The sequence below is a fragment of the Cyrtonyx montezumae genome, unplaced genomic scaffold (genome assembly GCF_038088225.1).
Source record: "Cyrtonyx montezumae isolate F1298 unplaced genomic scaffold, pur_monq_1.0 scaffold_7, whole genome shotgun sequence".
Lineage (NCBI taxonomy): Eukaryota > Metazoa > Chordata > Aves > Galliformes > Odontophoridae > Cyrtonyx > Cyrtonyx montezumae.
Genome location: NW_027072078.1, coordinates 19,370,863 through 19,394,406, shown reverse-complemented (window position 1 = coordinate 19,394,406; position 23,544 = coordinate 19,370,863). Strand labels below are relative to the sequence as shown.

The 23,544-nt window shown below is 40.2% G+C and overlaps 1 protein-coding gene across 1 annotated transcript in view; it reads right to left on the bottom strand.

The window, feature by feature from the left end:
* COBLL1 (cordon-bleu WH2 repeat protein like 1) overlaps nt 1-23,258 on the bottom strand; it is a 75,322-nt gene extending 52,064 nt beyond the window's left edge. Inside the window, exon 1 of the mRNA XM_065750437.1 lies at nt 23,063-23,258. Within this exon, the coding sequence (XP_065606509.1) occupies nt 23,063-23,106 (44 nt within the window). The 5' untranslated portion in view covers nt 23,107-23,258. The remainder of the gene's footprint in view (nt 1-23,062) is intronic.
* Between the last annotated feature and the right edge of the window lie 286 nt (nt 23,259-23,544).

Sequence of the window (23,544 nt, the reverse complement as noted above, 5' to 3'; positions counted from 1 at the left end):
CAAGCACTGCAGTCATATTCAAGCTTTATTACACATGTATAACATTAGCAAACTATTTTTAGTAAGCCTACAGTATTATCCTGTCAATAGTAAACATAAAAAAAGTATTCTGCCAGCTAAAGTGGCACTGGCAAAGACAGACAGAGCTCATGCTTTACCATACACCCTACTAGTACATTGCCATGTCCACCTGTGTGCAGAAGCCTCCCTTGTGCTACCCAACAGGAGCTCACAGATGCTGTGAAGCTGTGACTAGACAAAACAGGCTACTGCAGAGGTTCAGCATGCTGTGCTGCAAGGGTGTACAACTCATCACAGCACTGTGCTGCCTGTATCTCTCTGTGACTGAATGCGACAGACACTGCACCAAATTCTGTGTTTTGAAGCATACCGGGTTCCTAAATGCTTCTTACACAGCAGGGCCATCAGCTCAGTTTTGGCCTACTCAGAAAAGATTTTTAAAAAAGAAAGTAAGTAATCAAACTCATAATTTCTTAAATTAAAACTGTAATCTTTTTCTGGTTTGGGGAATGCAGTGAGATATTTTGCTATCCAACATTTTTAATGCAGAAGGGATTCAAGCCAAAGCCTACAATGAACAAGAAGGTGCTTCCGTACCTTTCTGTATTCTGGTTTACCTTTTAGGAAAGAGTAATCAGAATTGTTCATAACTTACATTAGAGTAATTCAAGAGACATTCACTAAACAAAGAACAATATTTAACATACACAGCAGTTGTTCTCATATTGCAGCTTACTGTGACCTGAGTGAATTCTGCAGTACCTTCTGCCATAAACTACCTTAAATCATGGACTCTAGTTTACACATACCCACTACTGCAGAAACCTGTGTGGTACAAAAAGCAAACAAGCTTCCTAAATAAAGATGAAGAATCAAAAACTTCTCCATTGCCCTTCCATCACATGCATTTCAAATTTTGGTTGTTACTGCCCAGAAAATTGGACTTACAAAAAGATGTATTCAACCACAGTATTGAAGAATACAAAGCAGTTTAAAGAAAATACAGTACAGTCTTAACTGCTCCCCTTCAAATGTTTCACTTCCATGAATAAGCATACAACAGCAAGAAATCCAACATTTTGCTTATACACACAGTGCATTTATATTAAATGTAAGAAAAATGCAATGGGTTATTATAAAACAAAGGAACTCTTTCTGTCAATGCTGGAAAAAATAACTGAATTTTTAGTTCTCCCCATTTATAGCTGCAGTGCCACAGAGCAAGCAGCACAACGCACAAGTATGGGCTGCAGCACCAGCTCTTTCCACCTCCAGCTTTAAGACTGTACAAGAACTCTGGCCCCACATTCATGTTTCTCTGTCTGCACTTTCTAAGGAAAACACACAACTCAAAAGAAACCTTAGCTTTCCACAAGAAACCAGCTGCTGTAATACAGGCAAATCTGAAGTGCTGCTTATCAGAGAATGCATACGCGCATTAGATATACAGCTTAGTACTTACCTATGGCACTTTCCTGCTAAGGAAGGGCAAAAAACTGAGCTGAAGGCACTGAAGCCCAGTGGCAGGCTGGCAGACTGGGAGACTTTGCCAGCCCAGGCTGGCTTTGCTCTCAGCCCCACGCCCCCAGAGAGCCAGGTGGGCAGTGAGTGCTCAGTAAAGGGGAGGAAACTGCAGCAGACAGATCAGGCCTGGGCAATGATAGTATGGAAAGTCCCAGAGAACTAAAGGGTAGGACAATAAAAGCCTCATATGGTATCCTAGTGTATGGTTACAACAGCTCATTTCATTAAAAAAAAACAAACAAACAAAAAAAAACCCAGCAACAACAAAAAACACCACTACTTTTGCAGCAAGAAAAATACTGAAAGCACATTCAAAGCGTTATAATAGCAATTCTTACAGAATAAGGGTAATAGTTTTTAACACTCAAAAGTTTGGGTGGACAGTTATGCTGTCACAGCCAGCTGCGGGCCAGCTCCTGTGACCAGAGACAGGCAGGGGGACATGACACCACACCTGGAGAACTGCTGCTGCAGTGCCTGCATCAAGAGCAGTGCTGGCACTGCCACCCAGAAGTGACAAACCAACCTGGTCCCTGCCCTGCCTGACAGGCTGGGTGACACACAGGGAAAACCCTGTATTTCAACTTGAGATTCAGATAAGACAAAGCTGACTATGAGGTATAAAACTAGTTCTGCTCTGTAAGGCAGGCTAAGCAGGTAAAGTGCTGAAAAGTTCCTCAGATGTTTGCCTGCTGTGAAACACCCTTAGTCTTACACTGAAAATCACAGTGTTAAACCTATGGGTACTTATCCTTGCTAAGATTTGGACCTTTTAAAATGCTGCAAGGCAAAATATGACCCAATGATCACAGCTTTTAAGTAGAAATTTGTCCCTCATTCACTAAATAAAGTCCATAGCGTCCATGAAGTCCAACAAGGCAATAGAGGTCCTGAATGCAAAATACGAGGGCTTCATATTTTGTAATGCCAAAAGTAATGTCTCCTATTTTATTACGCTGGACCACAACCTCAGAGGCAGACGGTGGTGATATGGCAGTAGAGGCTGAACCCTCTCACCAGCATTCCGTTGCATGTTGTTGCCATGGGACAGATGGCAGCAGGGGGGCAGTCTGACACACTGGCATTGGACATGGAAGTGCAAATGAAGCAAAGGTGTGGAACTGAATTCCATCATGCAGAAAAAATGGCATCCAATGATATTCACTGACAATTTCTGAGTTTTTATGAAGACCCAACAGTGGATGTGAGCACAGCAAGGCAGTGAGTGGTGCATTTCAGCAGTGATGGCAGCAGCACTGGGTCACCTTTGCTGGTGCAGATTCCTACAAGCACAGCACACAGGCTCTTGTTCATCACTGGCAAAAGTGTATAGCTAATGGTGGTGACGACACTGAAAAATAGTATCTCGTAACTGAGAATTTGATCTAACATAGTGTCATTATTTATTTCCATGGGAACAATAAATAGGAGGTATTACATTCAGAGGGAGCTATATAAGAAACTTACCTAGACAACTGAGTTATAAGAAGAAACTGTCCTCCTTCACAACTGACTACATACCTAAAGCATATGTATATGTTGTACTGATAAAATATGGAACAGGGAAGACCACTTAACATGCCCTCAAGTTACAGCTATGAAAGGATGCACTTTTTCCTGTCCTGCTCCAGTTTGATCTTTTCTTTCCAACAACCAAAACAACCACTGCTTGTTGCTTTAATGCAGCAGATGAATGAATTGCTCAGAAATCCTGCTATTCTTTCCCCTAGGCGAGTTCAGAAGGGACACATCACTGTAGCCTCACACAAGTCATGCCAGAAGTACACTGCGCGCTCCCAGCTGGAGTGGGTCTGCAGCCAGCAGGACAGGCATTACAGCAGTTCACCTATAATCCTTTCTCCTCATGGTGGATGAGCAGAAACTGGCTAGTTTCAGAGAAGCCGTGAAAGAAAAAGCCACGGGGTGGCACTGCAGGTAGGCTCTGTTTTGAAACTTTTTTTTTTTCCCAACCAAACTGGTACATATCTAATTCCATCTGTATGAAATAGTAAACTTACTTGCCAGGTGTTTTTCTTCATACTGTTCAGCTATTCCTAACACAGAAATCATATCTTAAAAGAAATATTTTACTGCAAAGATACCAGGGTATAGGGAATTTTATGAATGTATTAAATTGTTTTTAAGAGCATAAAACATAAACAATGACATTCTAAAGATACTCTAAGAATTGGCTAGCATTTTTTATTTATTAGTTCATTATGAAATAACTAACAACATTTCACAAAGCATTTTCATACAAAAGTTATATCACACTTCATATTTTTTTCTTTTAAATCAATATTGAGATTGCAAAAATCTTCTCCCTGAAGCATTAGGTAAGACAGCATTAACTTCTGACAAAGTGAATGAAAGTCTATGAGAAAAGGTCATAACACTGCATCCAGTACTATCACTTCCTTTTAAGACACTTTTCTTCTCACACATAAAAGAATCAAAAACCATTTAATGCAAAATAGAAAATGTAGGAGAGCAATATTACAAAGCTGGACTTACAAGACTATTTTATCTGCTGTAATGTTTTTCCTTCCCCAGTTTCAAACTCCTGCCGTTACAGTCAAAAGCCAAAAATGGTTGGTTACAAGGAAAGCTATTTCTGTTCATTTAGTGAATAAACCGATATTCAAAGGAGATTTGGAGGTCAGCCAGTATTGCAGTAGTTTCTTTCCACTTTTAAACAAAAGGCTTCTTCAAGTTTTAAACCTGATATTCCTGTAGATTCTAAGCTAACAGATAGCATGAGACCATGCACTACTATACAAGTCACCTGAAGACCTAGGTCATTTTCAGTTCTGTTTTAGAGTATGATCAGCAACAATTAGTATCCACTCTCAGTGTTTCTAGTAGTACTAATAAAAAGTCATATTTTAGGTCAGTTACATTATCTCATGAACTAGAACGCAATTCATGTGCTGTCACTTTTTCTTATCACAGAGGACAAGGATACTGGAGAAAAAGTAAGTTATTTCCTTGGACAGAAACTGAAGAGAGGACTGGAAAATATTTCAACAGGCAAGTAGCTCTATGCCATTCTTTCTACTACAAGTTTGTTCCTCATATTAGTTAAGTCATTTGTATATGGAGATTCTATCGCTGTTAGATAGCATGACATTAATATATTGGCACATAAATGTGTCAACATAGCAGGGACTTTAGTGGGACCCAAATCAAAATAATTCCCTGCCTTACCAAACACATTATGTAATACTATTAATTTCCAAAATTATATAAAATTTTTTCGAGCACATCATTTACCCATTGTGATGACACCTATACTACTAAAGCATCCCACATTTTGATAAATGACCTCAGGACATGTGCCTAACAAATATTAAATTAGCAAGAGAGCTAACAAGGTAAAACACATTGTCTATGATACCAAAGCCTCAGTTCTAGGAATTAGTACTCTATTAAATACAAGATTTTTAAGAAGTATTTAGGGAAAAAAACACAGTCAAAGGCAAATAATTTTTGCTCTTGTTATTTTGTCTGCTTCAGTTTGGAGAGCATGGGTTTCTGATGAAATGTCTGCCTACATGAAACAAGAAAAAAAAATCAAATACTATAGTTTTATTCCACAAAAGTCAAGTACTAACATCAGGATTCAGCCACTCCTAGTACTGTCTCATTCGCACTAGAAAAATATGTTTTTACATCTCTGCTATCCAAAGTTAGAGTACCTCATATGTATTTACTTATGCAGCTACCTAAGAAGTTACCTATTTTTCAAATATTCTAGAACAAAAGAATTTATTGAAGAACAAAAAGAATAAAATTCAAATGTCTGCATAGTTTGTGTCACTGGAACACGAAACATTTATATCCAACTCTTAACAAAGAGCTGCCTTATCACACAGAACTTCACACTTTTCCTCAAAAGCACAATCAGTATGCAGCCCAAATTTGTATACAACCCACAGGAATTTAGATATAAGAAAACACATTTTACAAAGCAAAACAAAACCCACACACAACTGTTCCATCCAGCACTGAGACACATTCTTTATTCCCACGTAAAGTTAGCAGTGAGAAGAGCACAGCTACGTATTCCTTTGAGGCCACACAAAACTGAACCACCAGACAACAAACAGTTTCTGGACCCCAACACTGGTACAGACACACAGATCATGGGAACTCATTTTCTCTGGGTCACTTGGCTACACAGCTGTGTGTGTCATTTGTTTTCACAACAAAAATGTCTTCCTTTAAGAGAACCACAGATTACTGCAAGATTAAAAAAAAGACAAAAATATCTGTATTATGTGTGGTATGTCTGACAGTTAAACTAAAAACATATTCAAAAGTACTATTTCACTGAACAGTACAGGAGTAGAAATTCTGCAAAATTAAATGCAGTTCAAGAGGTGAGTGTTATCATCAGATCACTCTCAGGAAGAGTCAAGAACTATGCTGCAGAAGCCCCATCACATGCAGACAATTTTATCTGACTTCTTGCTGACATACAACTGAAGTTTGTGCTAACCTAAGGTAAATGAATTTATTCTATCATCTACTCAAAAGAGGGATGAATAACAGCTATCAAGATTATGTCACAGATCAAGACGCTATTTTCATTGCTAGATTTCTACCATTGCCAGTTTTAAAATACAGCCTGCATGCATAAAAACCTAGGGAGTGAATGTACATGGAAAAGTAGATGTAATCACATAACTGTGAGAACACATAAGTGGTTTTGTGTTGAAAATGATGGGACACCCCCAAATTATGATTGTTAGACAAAGTTAATCTAGTATTGATTCAAACATACTGATAGGGATCAGAAAAATACACTGCAGCTTTTCTGTCACTTCAGATAGGTAGAGAGGTTCAAACAAGCTGTGAGAGACTGCTGGAAGACACCTAAAGTCAGCTGTCAATTTAAGTATTATAGTTAGTAGACACAGAAGCAGACTATGATTCTTGATTCTTCTGTCATCATCCTCCTCTGAGTAAAATTCATCACATTCTCACTATCTTCTGTATCTAAGGATCACCAATTTGCTACCAAACCTTTCCAGATACAATTTTTAATCACACTGTGAACTGCTAGACCATGCCTCTGAGCTGAATCTATTTTCTAAAAAATAATAATAATAATAATAATTAATTAACGTGGCTAAACATCTGTTCATCACACACTTCACGCAAGTTCTGTACTTCTGCATGTGTAGTCACATGTTTTCTCAAGCTCAACATCACATTTAAGCTCATAATACTATTTTCTGCCTCTTTGGAGATGTGGAACAACAGGGTTGAACAAGGATACATCTGTCACAGAACCACTGCGGTCTACGCCAAACATTCTTATAGACCATACGTTTAAGTGCAATTCAGCAGCCTTTAAAAATGTACCATTAGCTTTCTGTGGTCACATGTGGCTAATGAGGATACCAGGTGGCTCTCAGAGAAGCATAACAATGACGTAAGCTTCTCAGAACATTCTAAGACAAACTTCACAGTTAGGCCTAGCCATAATTTCTCTATATAAGTAAAATGTAATAGTCAGAGGACAACAGAAACTAAACAAGCTGGCAGCTGTCCAAAGCAGACCAGACCTTTCCTATACTTAGGAAAGAGTATATACAAAACTCAGTTGCCAAAGTATCCAGCTACATACCTTGGTGCCCCAATGTGTTTCATCATGTAGATATCTGAAAAATCTGAACATTTTATAGCTAAATTCCATTCTGGAATTCTCCCTTTTGGATGTTCAGGGGATATAAATCATCGTCCTGTTTTGGAAACTTCTTTTCAAATATGACAGTTTTATGCTTGAATCAGACATAACCAGTTTTTCTTTTTTTGTTTTACAAAAATAATTGTAATGGACTACAACATAAAGGAACAAACCAAACAGATCTCAGAGATTCCTTTATTTCACTGGATTTGGGTGTATACAATCCCAGTGGCTGTGCCTCTTCTACAATACAAGGTTAAAACAAAACTTTTAAGATTCACCATACACAAGCTGTATTTCAAATATCTATCCAGCACCCATTATCCTTCTGCTATTATATGTTTTGGAATAGGGATTCGCACTGCAGAAGCCACAAACTGTTATTTAATGCCAGAACACACCCTCAAAATAGACAGTTTGAAAAAAGTATGTATGAAGTGGGAAAAAAAGGGACTCATTTAATGCTATGCTCTAAAAGAGATGAAAACATTCTTTGTGGAACACACACTGTTGGACTAGTGAAATAACAGCTGCCATGCATGCTCAAAAGCAAAAAACTTGATAAACATAAAATAAGATTATGAACCAAGTCGGGATCAAAATTTAAGACAAAACAAATCAGGTAAATTGAGAAGAGCATCCACTACAGCTTTAAATTAGAAGATTGACTTGTGAGGTCAAGAACTAAATCATGTACAAAAACTTGAATCTGTCAGCAAGAACCACTCCTCCAACAATTCACAGTATGAATCTTCTACAACAAACCACTTACGACACCACAGGTACATTTCAAAATTACTACATGGGTGTATGCAAAACCAGCTGATTCATAATCAGACACACAATGTTCATGCACAAATTACTATATCTATCAGTGGTGGGGGACCATGAAACAAAACTTCTACAAGTTTCCTTCACTGTCTAGCAAATGATAACCATCATCAGAGAAATTCCTGTCCTTAAAGACTTTCAAAATGCGATTGAATAAGGTCCTGACAATCTTAATGCCATGACATTTGCTTTTCTTTGAACCACAGCTGACATGAGGTGACCCCATCAGAGCTCCCTCCAACCTAACTCCCTGACTCTATGAAGCTACACTCACAAAGAGAGACTCCAACTGATGCCTTCTGCTAACCACGGCTCAGCTAAATTCTGATTAACTTGTTCCAAATAAAGGAAAAACAATTTGCAATTGCTGAAAACAGAAAAAGACATTACAGCTAAATTCCTGAATCCTGAGTAAGTCTACTAATCTTGATCAGTGGTTGCAGCATTTTTTAATTTGTAGATTCCTAAAAAGGTTTTTCAATCAGCAGTGCAAATGCTGGCTTCGCAACCAACTCAAAGCAGCTGGAATAGGCTTGTTCTTTAGTTGTTTTGTAAAAGCCCATGGGCCACAAGTTGGTTTGGAAACTGATGACATAACCTTATGGCACAGTAAGGAAGATACTGATAAAATCATTCATTTTACTTTCAGCCTCTTCAGAAAAGCAGCAGTGCCTACTTATTAAGGGAGGTGGGCATGTTTTATGCATTTTGGTCATTTGTTTATTGACTGAAGTCCAAAGATCCTTGGAGCACAGACTTTTACCTTTCATACTTAAAGATTTCACCTAAATACCAAAAGATCTACACTGCAGCTCAGTGCAAATGAGAAGTTTGTGTTTTATTCAGCAAACAAGTTTCAAATTTCCCAAAAGTACAACATAGGATGTATCATACTTACTGCTGCTCTCCTTTGCTTATGAAGCAAAAAACTAAAAAGCCAGTTGACTAATCCCTTGCACTTCCTACTACCTCAGTATTGCACCAACTGCAGCAAGCATCTTTGCACGAGCAGACCACTTCGAAATAGAAGCTGGGATTTATCAGTCAGGACTATGAACTGCAAACATACAATGCAAATACTCCACATTAAATGCAATTAGACAAAACAGGTCAGATACAAAGGCCAGGGTTAGAATATCTTCCATAAAATAAACCTGAACTTTTTCTGAGGAGAAAGCTAAGCTACTTTTTACATTTAACAAGTGAAAGTTGACCATTGTAATCAAAAGCCTTTCTCTAAGCACTAGAGATCCGATGAAAAACATGATCCTTATGTTGCTGTTTTTTTAATCTTTTTATTACTATTGCTGAGGACTTCAAAAGTGAAAACGGAAGCTTGATTAGTGAAAGAATTCATCAGAATTTATCAGCTCCCAGTACTAAATTCCTGCTTGATTTAATTCCCAGGATATCAGTTATTTTTCTGTTAATTGTAAGGTCAGAGAGGACCCCATTTAAGCAATAAGCAGCAGGAACTAAACAAACAGAAGACCGGATCTGTAATTCAAATGTGTTTCCTGGAGGAAAAGAGTAAATCAGTGCAGATAATGTACTACAGAGGGGGGAAAGTCACATGTTCCAAAACAATCTGCTCAAAAAATTTCTCACTAGAGCATGGGTAGCTCTGCAAAATCAGTGCCCTGTTTAGGAATCTACATACTTTCCAAGGTTTAAGTTACTAATAAAAAGCAATAGCTATTTGTTTTGCGGATGAAGAGTTGTGATACTTGTAACACTCACACATATACGACAGAAGTTACAAAACAACCTGTACAGCCAGATCTGTCGGTGCAAGTGCATGCATGAGACAAGAACTCCAGAATACAACCCTGCTCATTAGCCAGCTTAAGAAAAATAATACTGGTAGTATAGTAAAGAGGCATTCAGAGTACTGGAATAGTTCAAATAGTTCTTAATGCTTTTCACATCCACCAGTTACAAGGTCACATCAGCAGAATTCCATGGCACGTCTCCTGATAACAGGCTTCTGGCCTGTGGATGAGCACCATGCGCTAATATGAACAGTTGGAATTTGGACAGTGTCTTTAATGTACATAGGGCATGACTAAAAACTATATACACTTTCCAAAAATCACTGGTCTATCCTAAATCATTACTTATCCTTATTTGATCATTGAAACATTAAAGTTGGAAAAGACCAGTAAGATCATCTAGTCCAACCATCAGCCCATCACCACCACGCCCGCTGAAACATCTCTCCAAGTGTCACATCTACCCTCTTCTTAAAACCCTCCTAGGACAGTGACCCCAGTGCCTCCCTGGGCAGCTTGTTCCAATACTTCACCATTCTTTCTGAAAAGAATTTTTTCCAAATATTCAACAATAACCTCCCTTAGCACAACTTAAGACCACTACCTCATGCCCTATCACAGTTACCTGGAAAGAAGTGGCCAATCCTCACCTCACTAACACCACCCTTTAGGCGGTAGTAGTGGGCAACAGTGTCTCCCCTGAGCTTGGTGTTCTCCAGACTAAACAATCCTAGTTCTCCCAGCTGCTCCTCTTAAGGAAGTGTTCCAAGTGGCTGACAAACAGCAGATAAAGACACCAGGACATCTAATAACTGACCAACAAACATTTACAAATAAATTGATTTTTAACCCCAGAAAAGGTTGTCCCTCCACAAGTTAGGCAGAAGTAACTGTACAAAAAAATTCCTAATCTATACTCGGCCAATTCCAGACAGCATGGCTGAGTAACACAGCTGGAACTGGCAGGACTTAACAGGCACCGAGGATACAATTCACATCCCCTTTAGTAAACTACCCCTGGCCTGAATATGGGAAAGGAATTTTCTATTTCTATAATCTAAGGAATCATAAAGAGATAAAAATAACCACTTTGTTTGTCCTATTGAATAGGGGATTAAAATAACTGGCAACGTTTTAAGTCATGCACCAGAGGTGGATTCACCAGGTCTCAACTGGAAAAAGAGAACTGCCAGGGCTTGATAAGCATGGCAATTACAATTCTTTTATATACAGAGCCACTCCAAGGGAGAGCAGCTTCCTTACACAGCAATAACAGCATATCCTTTGATTTATACAGTAGTCCTCCAGCAATACAACCAACATCCTGTTTTCATCTTAAAGTACAGCTGGGTAGGTTGCCTACAGGCTTTATTTATCAGAGCTCCTCTAACCAAGTCCATTCTCATTATGAGAAACAGCACCCTCCAGTTTAACAAGCATTTCTTATCTTCCCAACTCTTCTAAAAATTCTAATGTGCTATCTACATTTATATAGCACATTGATCAGATACACTGAGGGCTTTGAAACAACATGATTCACAATTATTAACTGAAAATACTCCTCTCACCTGAGAAGTCATGTAAAAACACCCCAGAAAATTCAGAGGAAAAGGAGTTTGTGGCTTTCAGAGTAAAGAACAGAAATACTGATTGAATTACATAAGCTGTAAGATCTCATAAAGCCCTTACAGCACAGATTCCCAAGATCTGAAATTACTTTTGTGAATCCTCCCCATGTTTAGAAGTTTTCTCCAAATAACAGAGAATCTCAGTAAAATGCCTAAAAGAATATAATATTTTTATTAGATACCTCTCTGACTACTTTAAATATTTAATGGTTCTGTATCCTGTATTATCATGTCAGAATTCTGTCACAAAATCACTTTTCCACACTGTCACCCATGAAGGAACTAGCCAAGAAGCATTTTATATGTGATTTACACTCATACTCTGTGCCCATGCAATAACTCATGAACATTCCACTTGCATGCTGTCACCTTTTAGAAATAGAAGTATTGTCAGGACTTAACTGTTAACTAGTGAACTTGCTCAAAACAGTTTTATAGAAGAAATTTTCGCTTGTTGAATGTAATTCACAAAAATCTGATGAAATGAAGAATGCATTTCTAGTTACAGCTACATTTTTTACTGATTTACATTCAAGCAAGGGGTTAGCAGCATATCAGCAGTGTCAGTGGAAGCATAAACACAATTACCTATATCAATATAGGGCAAGCTTCTCATTAAAAAGTAATGACCTTGACTCAAATGAACTACAGAACTTAGAACTTGTCTGCACTAGTCAAAAAAGGGGCTGATATGTGGGTAGAGATGGAAGGATAGGCAGAAGTACTACCAACATAGCTACAGCAGTTGAAGCTTCAGTGACCAGGTGTGTAGATCTGAACATCACCTACACCAGAGCTTCTGCTCTTATCCTTAATACTGTAAGATAGGCCAGGGACAAGCTACAGGCAATTCATTTGCAAAGATCTCTCTGAGATCTGTCCCAGTTCCTTCAAATTTACTATAGTAGATCAATTCTTCAGAGTCTAATCAAAAGCAGCATAAATCTCATTTTAAGATGCTGAAAAATAGCAATATTAAGCTGAGAAAAAAGTTTTTGGGCAGCTATCTATGTAGATGACTGGAGAATAAGGCAGAAAGAAGAGAGCTAAATTCACCTGAAAACTCTGATTTCCCTCACTCTAGAAGCTAGAACTCCATGTGCCAGTGGCCCCAAACCCACTGATCTCTCCCAGTTGCCAAGTTTTCTCTCTCCCAGTAACAAGGGTTGAGTTTCAAACACTACTCAAATACATCTGTAGAAACAGCTCTAGCTTCTTATCATGCAAGAGTTTCAGGCTGTTTCAGAAGAGCAGTCAGATAGCCATTAGCCACACCTAAAACAAAAACAACCACAATTTTTGGCATTTTTTTTTTAATGGGTGTGAGATCACTGCCATACTGCATCTAGTGTAAAGAAGAAAGCCTCCCTCTGCAGCAGGAACTTCAAAGCTTACCCTTCAAAAATATCATCAAACTAAAAAGAATATCCTGAGTTGAATGCAGGCAAGCGAAAAGGACTGAAAGCAACAAAAGCCTTGCCTAACTTCAAAAAAGACTTGGGTAGTCACAAACAGCTGGTTGCCTACTTCTAAATGAAGAAAGTCTTAAAGAGCCTAGAACAAAATTGTTATTCCACCAGCTCAAGAGCAGCAGTAAATCTGCTCAGCTCAGAACAAGACACAAACATCTTTCCACCTAGATTGTCTGTATGAGACACAGTAAGCTTTTCAACTACTATCAAAAGAGAGTAAGGAAAGTCCTTAGCCTGTGACAGATCTCTGAATCATAGAATCCTTAGATTTGGAAGGGACCTCTGAAGGTCATCTAGTCTAAGTCCCCTACAATGAACAGGGATCAATCAGTCTCTCTCATAAAGAGCCATAAAACCATTCCTTTCTTGCAATTTAAATATTTAACTGAAAACATTTGCCAGTCAAAGCCACAGATGAACACAGTGAAGATATGACTTCCTCGTACAGCCCCGTTAGTTTAAGGATGTGATTCACATCTGCTGACAGATCTCATATTAATGTAATAAGGGTGGAGCTTAGGGAGTGAATTTTTACAATTTCAGCTAAAGTTTTGACATGTTTCAGCTCTCCCTTCCCATCTTCAGTAAAGTATTGTATGTTCCTTTGCAAATAAACTGGAGCTCTTTCTACCACATTGAGTACTTTTTCACACTATACCACAGACTGACTAAAGGTAACCTACTGTACAACCAAGATGTGCATCTTGATCTGACAGGATGTGGGAAAGGCCAGTAGCTGTACAGCTGTCCAGATCTCACTGGTTTTTATCGTATCTTTGCATGACTGCTAAAAAATCATAACGTCATTTTTTCTAATCTTAGACCACTTGTTTACATGCAAGAGAAGAATTCTTTAGATATTCAACTATTCTTCCTTTCTGAGACTGGTGTTGGCACCCACACTGTATACTTCTCAGTTAATTAGGGTAGGATTTTTAAGGGTATTTCTATCTGAAGCTCTTCCAAGAAGCTCTGACAACCATTTATTTTCAAAATAAACAATTTACTGGGCACTTCATTTCTATCTACAGATCTGTGCACCATGAGCAGGAAGGGACAGCATCAACTCGTCAAAAAACAGACCAATTTAATTCAGGAAATGCAAAGGAACGCTGACACGGTCAGGGTATCTGCCATGAATGGTCCACTAGGCCTGCAGGTAGGCATCTGATGGACGAGGCTCCACAGTTAACAGTCACTAACCTGCAAAGGAATGGCACAGCTGAATTCACACAGGGCTGCTAACAGGCTCTCATTAGCATACCAAAATCTGAACCAGGTCGGAAGTCAAGATATTGGAGAGAGCAGTAGCAATGTCCCTCACCTTCAAGTTTAAAATATCAAGCATATCCAACTTAAAGGGCAAGTTAATCTATAACCAGTCCTCACAGCATGCCATCCTCTGCCAAAGGCAGGATAAGAGCGGCACACTGGTTTTTACCCACAAAGGTGAGGATCTTAGAGGAATTTTGATATTTCAGCAAGGTGATCCAGCTGGGCAAGCTGCACAACTGCAATGACCATAACATGACAAACAAAACATCTCCTAAAAAAAAAAGTCAGTTAGATGAAGTAACATTAGAAGTATTAGTCATTAACTTTTTTCTTCATATTAGACAACTGTAAACATAAAGCAGAACTTATTTTCATATTTCTTTTAGAAGACTTCCTAACTTTTGCTTCTGATTACACCCCATACAAGTAAGTAAGCCCATAAAATAGTTATGATCTCCTCTGCTTACACTAGATTTTTACAGGCCTGCATTTCATTTTTAGCTATCAAAATACAAATAACCACTGCCAACATGATTACAATAGTCTTACAAGGTTAAATCAGTAACAGAATCATGACCAAGTTTCTCAAATAAGAAGTCTCTTACTACAGTAAACATACAAGACAGAAATGTGGGGATTTTTTTTTTTTTTTTACATGACCTCATGTCTTATAGAAATGTTTTTAAACAAGGAGAAAGATAATGTATTTGGTCCGAAATGAAATTTCGAACTTTAGTACTAAACATGTTAAAATAATCACTATCATCTAAAGTCTACATACAAATAACAGAAGCTTGGAAGCAAATAGTTTTTTTTCCCTTGCCCTAATGCTTCTGCTTATTCACAGAAATCCTAAAAACAATTTATGGTGATATCAACTAAACTGAGGCTGCAATTATGGTCATAGTTTAATTCTCTCAAAGCTGAGACCTACAGATATACCTGATTATCTCTTGGAGATCACAGATGTTGTACTAGTTTGAGATTTTCTTCTCTTCTGAAGAGGGGGCAGAGCTTCCATGGACATGTTATGGATCTTTCCATGAGATCGCTCAGGTTACCAAATGTTTGTTGGTTTTTCTTTTATTTGTTTGTTTTGTTTTTAAACTCCATCTATGGTCAATACTCATACAAAATACTGGTTGGTTAGCACTGCATAGGATGAAATTACAGCATTTACATCATTTGTCATTATTTCCAAACACTCTCAAATCTACAATAAAAACTTATTCTCTGGATTAAAGTCCTGGCAAGCAGATTTAAAAAGCAAACAACAACAAACACTTTGCAAGCCCAATGGCTGGCAGACTTTAAGTACCGGAGTACTGAACCCAGAAATTTTTTTCTGTGAGTTAAAGCATAAAGAAAAGAAAAATAACCAAAGCAGTATCTTAAAGACCATCATCAGAAAAAGTAAAAGAAAGAAAGTTTTTTTTTTTTTAATATTTCTAAAAGTACCAAAATGAAGTCATATAATATTGTAAAGGTTTCATTTAACTTTCACAGTTCATTGCATTTCCCTCCCTTTATTCATTTGAAATTTATAGATGAAGAGGCATTACAGCAGTGTATTTTGGGAGGAAGACTGGAAATTTTTTATGTGTTTGGGCAGCAGAAATATGAGAACAGTCAAAAAAAGATGCTTAGAAACAAGACAGATTCCAGCAGTTCAGACAGTGATGTCAGATCCTTATTACTTTTCCAAAATATGCTGCTTCAGATTCTCTCCATCTTCCTCACCATTGACAATCAGCTCTGACAGACTTCTTATAGAACACTGATTTTCCACACCATCTGGATTTTCATCTTTCTTTTCTATAGAAGCAAACAAGCACCTTTTGTGTTGAAACTATCCACACTATACCTAGGGAGAGGCAAGCAGGGTAGATGTGATTGTTCTCCTTCAGTGCAGAGCAAAAAGCAGAAGTTACTGTAATTATAATATCCTCTGATTATTGGACATATCATTTGGAAGAAAAATTCTCTTCCACCGCTTCCTCCACACCAAAACAACAAAGAAAAAAAAAGGGGAGAGAAAGAAAGAAAGAGAAGACTTACGGATTTGAAGGAATAAAGATACACCTCCCAAGTAAAAAATGCTTTCATCATTGTTGCCACAAGATCTTGTAAATAGATAGCTTAGCAGATTATCTTCTACCATCACTATAGCATCCAACTGTTCTGTCAGTCTAGTTTGGCAGCAAACAAGGGACTAGGTTCTACAAAGGTCAAGAGCAATATTATGATACTTAAACACTTGGTAACACACCAAGTGACAAGAACTCAACTTGCCACACTGTATTTTTCCATATTGTACTTCTAATTGTATCATTACCTACACATTGAAAGTAACTGGGCATTAATAACTTGCAAGCAAGCATCTGTCACCCTTTTGGAACAAGCCGTTTGATACTATATGAGAAAAAGCAGGTAACAGCCCACAAAACCACAGTACAACATCCACATACAACTCGACTAGATTCCGCAGCAGATCATCACCTGAGGATGAAGAACAGCATGCAGCCATACTCAGAGAGGTTCATAGGTTCATTAGGTTGGAAAGGACCTACAAGATCATCTAGTCCAACCATCAGGTCTGGGAAAAGGACACTGTCAAACAAGTGAGAAGTCGATGTACTGGTGCTTAACTACACAGCATTATGGGGACAGCTGAAAGAGATACTGAAGCCTTCCAGTAGAAAATCACATAAATATTTGCTGCTATATAGCCTCATACAGAGCCTCAGTCTTTGAAACATGAGGTATCCAAAAGTCTGAAATGAAAGCAGGTGAAGTGCCCCAGAGAATTAATTCCCAAGAAATCAAAGCAAATTAAAAGGACAAGATTTTTGAAACCAAAACAGAGAAATTATTTTTAGGAATATGAATGTGAAAAGGGAGTTGATTCTGAACACAAACACACAAGTTCCTAACTTTGTTACTTTGAAATTGTGTGATTTTTGGAATTATGACATCATCACTTCATAAGAAAGATACTGGGCAAAAAACAACAACAACAGCAACAAAAACTATATGATCACCGATACCTGAGAGAAATACAAGCTCACAGGAATTATTTACATTATTTGGTAAGTTGGAGAGGTTCATTTAGATATATCTAAGATTTATAAATATTTAGATATGTAATTTGATCATGTATAAATTTATACTTTCTAAACCAAGTGGTTATACTTCCAGAACAGAGGTGAATAACATTCAAATAAACATGCAGAAAGAATTGTTAAGGTACAGCTAAGAAAGTACACCTTGGAAGTTATTCCTCCAATTCAAATATTTGATGAATTAGTGCTCAACAACAAAATTGATGCATTCTTACAGAAAAAGCTCATGCCTAGCCAAACATATTTACACGTTCCACTTTTTTTTAACCAGAAATAGCAATCCTGACAACTCTAGTCTTGCAGAACATTTGACATATACACAATCTCCCCAGGCAGACATTTTTTTCGTATGTTAGTGACCCATCTTTTACCCATCCTCATCTTTTTGATCATTTACAACCACAGAAAGATGTACAAAATGTGAGTGCCCTTTTTGAACTTGGAAATCTCCAAGCAAATGAAAAACAAATCCAGGAACTCTTAGTTTGGTAAATACTCCTATGGGATTGTACTTCTAATGCAGAAAAAAAATGTTTCCTTAACTATGAATAAATAAAGCACTTTTCTACTCTTATTCATCACCATGCAGATTTTAAGTCCAAATGTACCTATTTGAAGTTCAGCTAGTAAAAGTTTACTCTCATACAAAGAGTTGCACTTTTCATTCTGAAACCTTATTTAGGAGAGAATTCAAGTGAAGCCTCCAATTTTTAATCGCCTGTTACAAGTCAAAACAGTGTTGTTTTTTCCCCCTTCTGAGCTCCCCAGTGTCGCATGCTGCACAGTTTCCTTTCCTTTGTGCTAACAATGGGCACAGCCACAGAACTCTACAGGAGTCTAGGAGAAAACATCTCAGCTTCTTGTCATCCTTGAATGCCTTGACGTCAACTCACAGAGTTGCAGAGCAGAGTACAGCAGCAGCAAATGCTCCCAGCAAAGAGCAGCCCTTTCTCAAGCAGCCAGCAGCTGTGTGAACGCAAAGCCAGGGCAGCAGGTAAGCTGCTGAGGAGCTAGTGAGAGCCAGGTGAGAAGGAAGAAAAGACCTGTTTTAACTTGCAAGCAGCCATGAAAAAAAGAACACTCTGCATTCCTTGCTCTCTTAATACAACTCACACTGGCTTCAAAATTTCAAGGAAAAAAAATTAAAAAAAAAAATCAGATCGACTTAGCTGAGCAGGCACTAACCAAGAGCTGTCTGGATAATTTGGGATCTGACACTCTCCAGCATGCACAAAGCTACAACAGCAGCAACTGGAAATGACAGCAGCCATGCTATAACTTGCACACTGAGAAAACTTCTTCCACACTACAGTCAAAAAAAAACCAGAAGCAGTCTGGGCTTTGTGAAGAGAGGCCTATTTAGATGTTACTAGATTACAGCAGAAACGATTTGGTTGTGAGCCTGAAACATTCCTGGTGAGTCAGTTTACCTGTCAGATGGACAGGATGACTATAAAGATCTACCGTCTCCTCTGGGATCTGAGCTTTTGGATCCCCACAATGGGCTCTTTTCTTCCTCCACCCAACACAGATGCTACTACTCAAAATAAACACCGATCTTCAGGTTTACATGAACACTGTAGTCTCTTTTATAGTTAACAAAAGCACCCAGTAACATCAGAAAAGAAGAACTTCACAGAAGATAACAATGAAACAAACCCACATTCTAGTCCAAAACACCTTTTTTTCCCGCATGCCTTCAAACTCTCACTAGTGACTAGCTCCCCCTTTTCAGAATGTAGCATCATGCTGGACAAAGCTTTGAAATAGTTGCAGATTTCTCTATTTGTGTGGTACCCTCCGACACATTTTTTCACACTAGCATCCACATTCCTTAGCCCCCTAGTTTCCTTGATCTCACTCCCACAGCAACACACTCCTATAGGGAATATAACCGCTCAATACTGAGCTAGGATTCAGACTCAACAACGTTTGAATATGCAAACCAGCCACTGAATACAACAACATTCAATTCAAGGCACCACTGTGTCATGCAACTATTTGATGTTGCCTTGGCTAAGGCAGACACATTAAAATGAACAACATACTCAACCAGAGAAGTGTTCCGTATATATTCCAAATTCAGATGGCAACCTACACCCTGGAATGAGGAACATTCAAGTGGCTCCTGACAGGGATCCACCCACAAAGTGGTTAACTCCCTGCTTTAAACACTCAGCAAATGCTACAGGCACAAGTTCTCAAAGTTCTTTCCATTTTGCTATTTCTTAATTACTTCTTCTTCATCGGGTCATGGGAATGAGAAAAAATTTAGTTACTTATCTTGAACTCCGGAGTGTAAGAGATAGAGTACATTTAAGAGTGGATGGCCCAGTGCACCCAGACCAACCTACATTCTAATTCTAAAGATTGCTACCACAAGCACAAAGGTATTGCATTTATCCACCAGTTTTGACACACAAGAAAGCAGTACACAGATCAATAGCAACAGCTAATTCTTTGGAAGTAGAAAATGCAGTTTCAGGCCTAACCCACACTTCACCAAATAAGAAACTTGCATTCTTCACTTTCCCCTCCAACCTGCTGCTGTGGTGTGGCAGCAGACCACCTGCCCTGTTGACAGCGCTGCACTTTCACACCATAAGACATTTCTTCATACTGCAACAAATCTGTGGCCAGGCTGGGAACTGGCTCAGCTGACAAGTTGAAAGAGAGGGAGAGCACTCAGACCAGCATTTTAAGCTTGATGCCAGACATTTTTCAACACTGAACCACAGCTGATGTCTTTGGAAAAGACAAAAGAACTCAACGGTTGTATTCAGGCAAAGCCACAAAACGGATAAGTTAAATTTCTTGTTCTTTCTCAAAACATCCACATCTGTTTCTCAAAGTAAGCTCTAACAAAGTGAAAAGATTACTGTCTTGCTCTTCTTATTAAGCTCAGTATGTTCACCAGGCCAAGCTGCCAGGGAGTGGAGTATGACAACATCAGAAGAGATTCCTGCAGCACCCAGGCGCTGCTCCATGCTGCACTGACCCCACTGCCTTCAGCCCTGGGGAAAAGCTGTAGCCCTCAGGTGTGTTCTCACAAGAGCGAACAATTTTTATTGCTTTGCTAAGGAAGAACAGAAGCTGCTGTTTTGAAAGTAAACACATATGATTAAAGGGAACAAACTGAATCATAAAATTATCCTAAACCAATTAGAATTGAATTAAAAAGCACACCTCAGTGGTCACTCTGATATTTAAAAGGAAATAAATCTTTAGTTTACTAAAATCCAGACTTGCTCCAATAGTTTAACAGCATATTTATTGGCAATACTTCACAGTGAAAGCCTCTGTCAGGTAGTGAAATCCCCTTGTTAATGTAAAATTTGATTTACACCAGAGGTTCAGCACTGCTCTCTTGTAATAGTAGGAAAACTAGTTCGAGATGCTGGATACCACCCACAGTCCTTTTATTTATTTATTTATTTATTTAAAGTACTGAAGCACACATTTTCCTATCATCCCATAGCGAGCACACAAAGCCAATTCAGTTCTGAACAGGAGCACTGTGTGTCACTGGCCTGGCAGGAGCACGCTTCCAGGGGTGCTTCTGAGAGGCGAGGCAAGATGGATGAGCCACAAAACTATTAAAACTATGTCTGGCCAAGCTTCTTTTACCAGAAAAAAAACTATGTGGCATGTCCAGCCAGTTACCGGGCATGCCCTCTATTCACCATATTCCCGAAAACAGACAGACAAACAAAAAACTACAACCCTTCGCTGTTTTATCTTGGTTTTACTTTGAGAATAACACAGGCTCATGTCTCTGCATTTTTTTCCTACATATTCAAGTAAACATTTATTCACAAACTTTTTAAAATTAATTTTGTTCAATAAGAAAGCATAAAATCACAATAACTCTTCTCCAAAGCTCATCCCAGCAGAATAAGAACTTCCATACAGAAGAGTCACAGCAAAACACAGAAAACAAAGTTATATAGAAAGACTAGCTAGTGACAGGAAAACTTGCAACACACTGTGGCCACATCTACCCCTCCTGGCAGTAAGCATGAGTCCAACTGAGCTGTACAGTTACAGTGATTACATCTACTTTCGAACAGAGGTTTAAGAACACATTTGCTGGTAACAGTTTCCAGCTGTGTTTCACCAACATTGCCCACCTGGTCAGGTGGGATAGTAGGAGAAACAATGCCTTAGCACAGGCTTGGATAACTTGTTTGAAGAACACTGCTATTTCAAAAACACAATGTTCCCTCCAATCTCATCCAGTGAAGAGGACTACAGGACTGCTGACTGCTCTAACGCAGGTCTGTGGATCTGTGTCAGTAACTGGGAGGGAGCTGTTGGTACACACAGACTTTTTTTTTTCTCAAATCCTGCATGTGAATGAGCAAAGGAGACCCATCTACAGGAAATAATTAAGACTGGCAAGGCAGAACTCTTGTTGTAACAAGTAAGGAATGATAAATGAATTTCCAAGCACTAAATTACATGGGAACAGCTGATAAAAGGCCTGAAAATATATCTGCAGGGCTAACAAAAACAAGCTTTGCCATTAGCTACAAAACCGAGACGGGAATGCTGACAGATGCCTGAAGCCGCATGAAGGGAACACGCGACCCCTCCTGACTCGAGAAGGCCGAGCAGCAGCGCAGCATAGTGCAGCCAGCAGCATCAGGGCAGGCCACAGCCCGACGGGATCTGCTGATGGGGCCTTGGCTTGTTTTTGTGTTCCTGCCCCAAGGGGAACCAGAGGCTTTGAAGGCACACTAGTTTAGTGCCCTCCTAACCTGTTATCATGCTCTGTGCCTGCAAGTTCAGCTCTTTCAACTGAACTCACGTACCCAAAGTCTTAGAAATGCAGTAATTATCCACACCGTAACTATAATTTCTATGTTGCCTGGAGCTGTGAGCTTCACTTCTGTGTGGCCATATATTAACGTGGGATTGCCACAAGGACCAAGATGAAGAAGCACCTCATTTGCTCTCCGTGTTTGCTTCACCATCCATCACTCACACTGCTTTGATCACTGCTTCAAGCACCGCCATCAGCCACCACCATCTCTGCGAGCTTATCATGCACCCAGTTACCCAACTTCTGCACATAGCACGAAAGCTTTGAGAGCGTCTTGGTGCAAAAACACGAACACGCGCTTGCTTTCTGCCCACTCTAAAGCCAACTGTAAGATGAGCACCTTCCCTGCACACCCCAGCCCTCCTGCCGCCCCTGCACCGAGATTTAATGCTATCTTTTAGAAGTTTAATCTTCTGGCGGGCTGCAAGAGATTGACAGCACGCTGGATAGTGCAGGCGCTGGCAACCAAGCACGCGTGTCCCCGCTTCTTCCCGTAGACGCGCCATGCGTTTACCTTCCAGGCTGGGAGCGGAGCGCTGCGCTATGCCCCACTCTCCCGCACCACCGCCTCTTCTGCGCTGACAGCGGTGGTTACAGAAGGAGCTCTCCCGAGGAGCCGCTCCCCGTACCGCAATGCCGCCCGGCAGGTGCTCCGCGAACGGTGGGAACGCCCTGGGCGAGGCTTAAAGGCTCACGGTGCCCTCGTCCCGCAGCCCCCGTCCCGGCTCAGACGGATCGCGCTCCGTGCCCCAGTTCCCGCCAGGTCGGCAGCCGTTTAACGGTCGCCGCTCCATCTGCCGGCTCCGCGGGGCTTTGCCTCCCGAGCGTCGCCAGCGCCCTCACCTCGCGCCCGCCGCGCTCCCCTCGTGCCCGCCCCGCGCGATGCGGCGCGCTTACCCGAAGGGCGGCGGGACGGCAGCGTGCGGAGCGCGACCGGCCATACCTGCGGCTGGGACCCGCCTCACCTGCGCGGGGTGGGCTGCGGAAGGCGGCCCCGCTCCGCCTCGCCCCCGAGCGCGGCCATCGGGCACCCTGTGCCGGGGCGGCCACTCGCCAAACCGCACCTCGGGCGGAGAAGCGGGGAACAAAACCGGAAAGAAAAAAACAAAAGCAAAAAAAAAAAAAACAACTTGGCGGTGAGAAACTTGAAGCGCGGAACCCTCACCCGCTCAGACAGAGACTCCCTGTTCCCGGCCCGGCTCCTCCCTCCGCTGCCCGCCTCCACCCACCGGCTCCAGCCCGCTGCGGGACGCGCTCCCCCGGCCGCGGCTGTCAGGGCCCGCGGGGGCAGGGCCGCTCCTCCCGGCTGGAATTTTCCTCTCCCCGAGCAAACCGTCCCGGCCGCCGCCCCGGGCTCGGCCCTTTCCCATTCCTGCCAG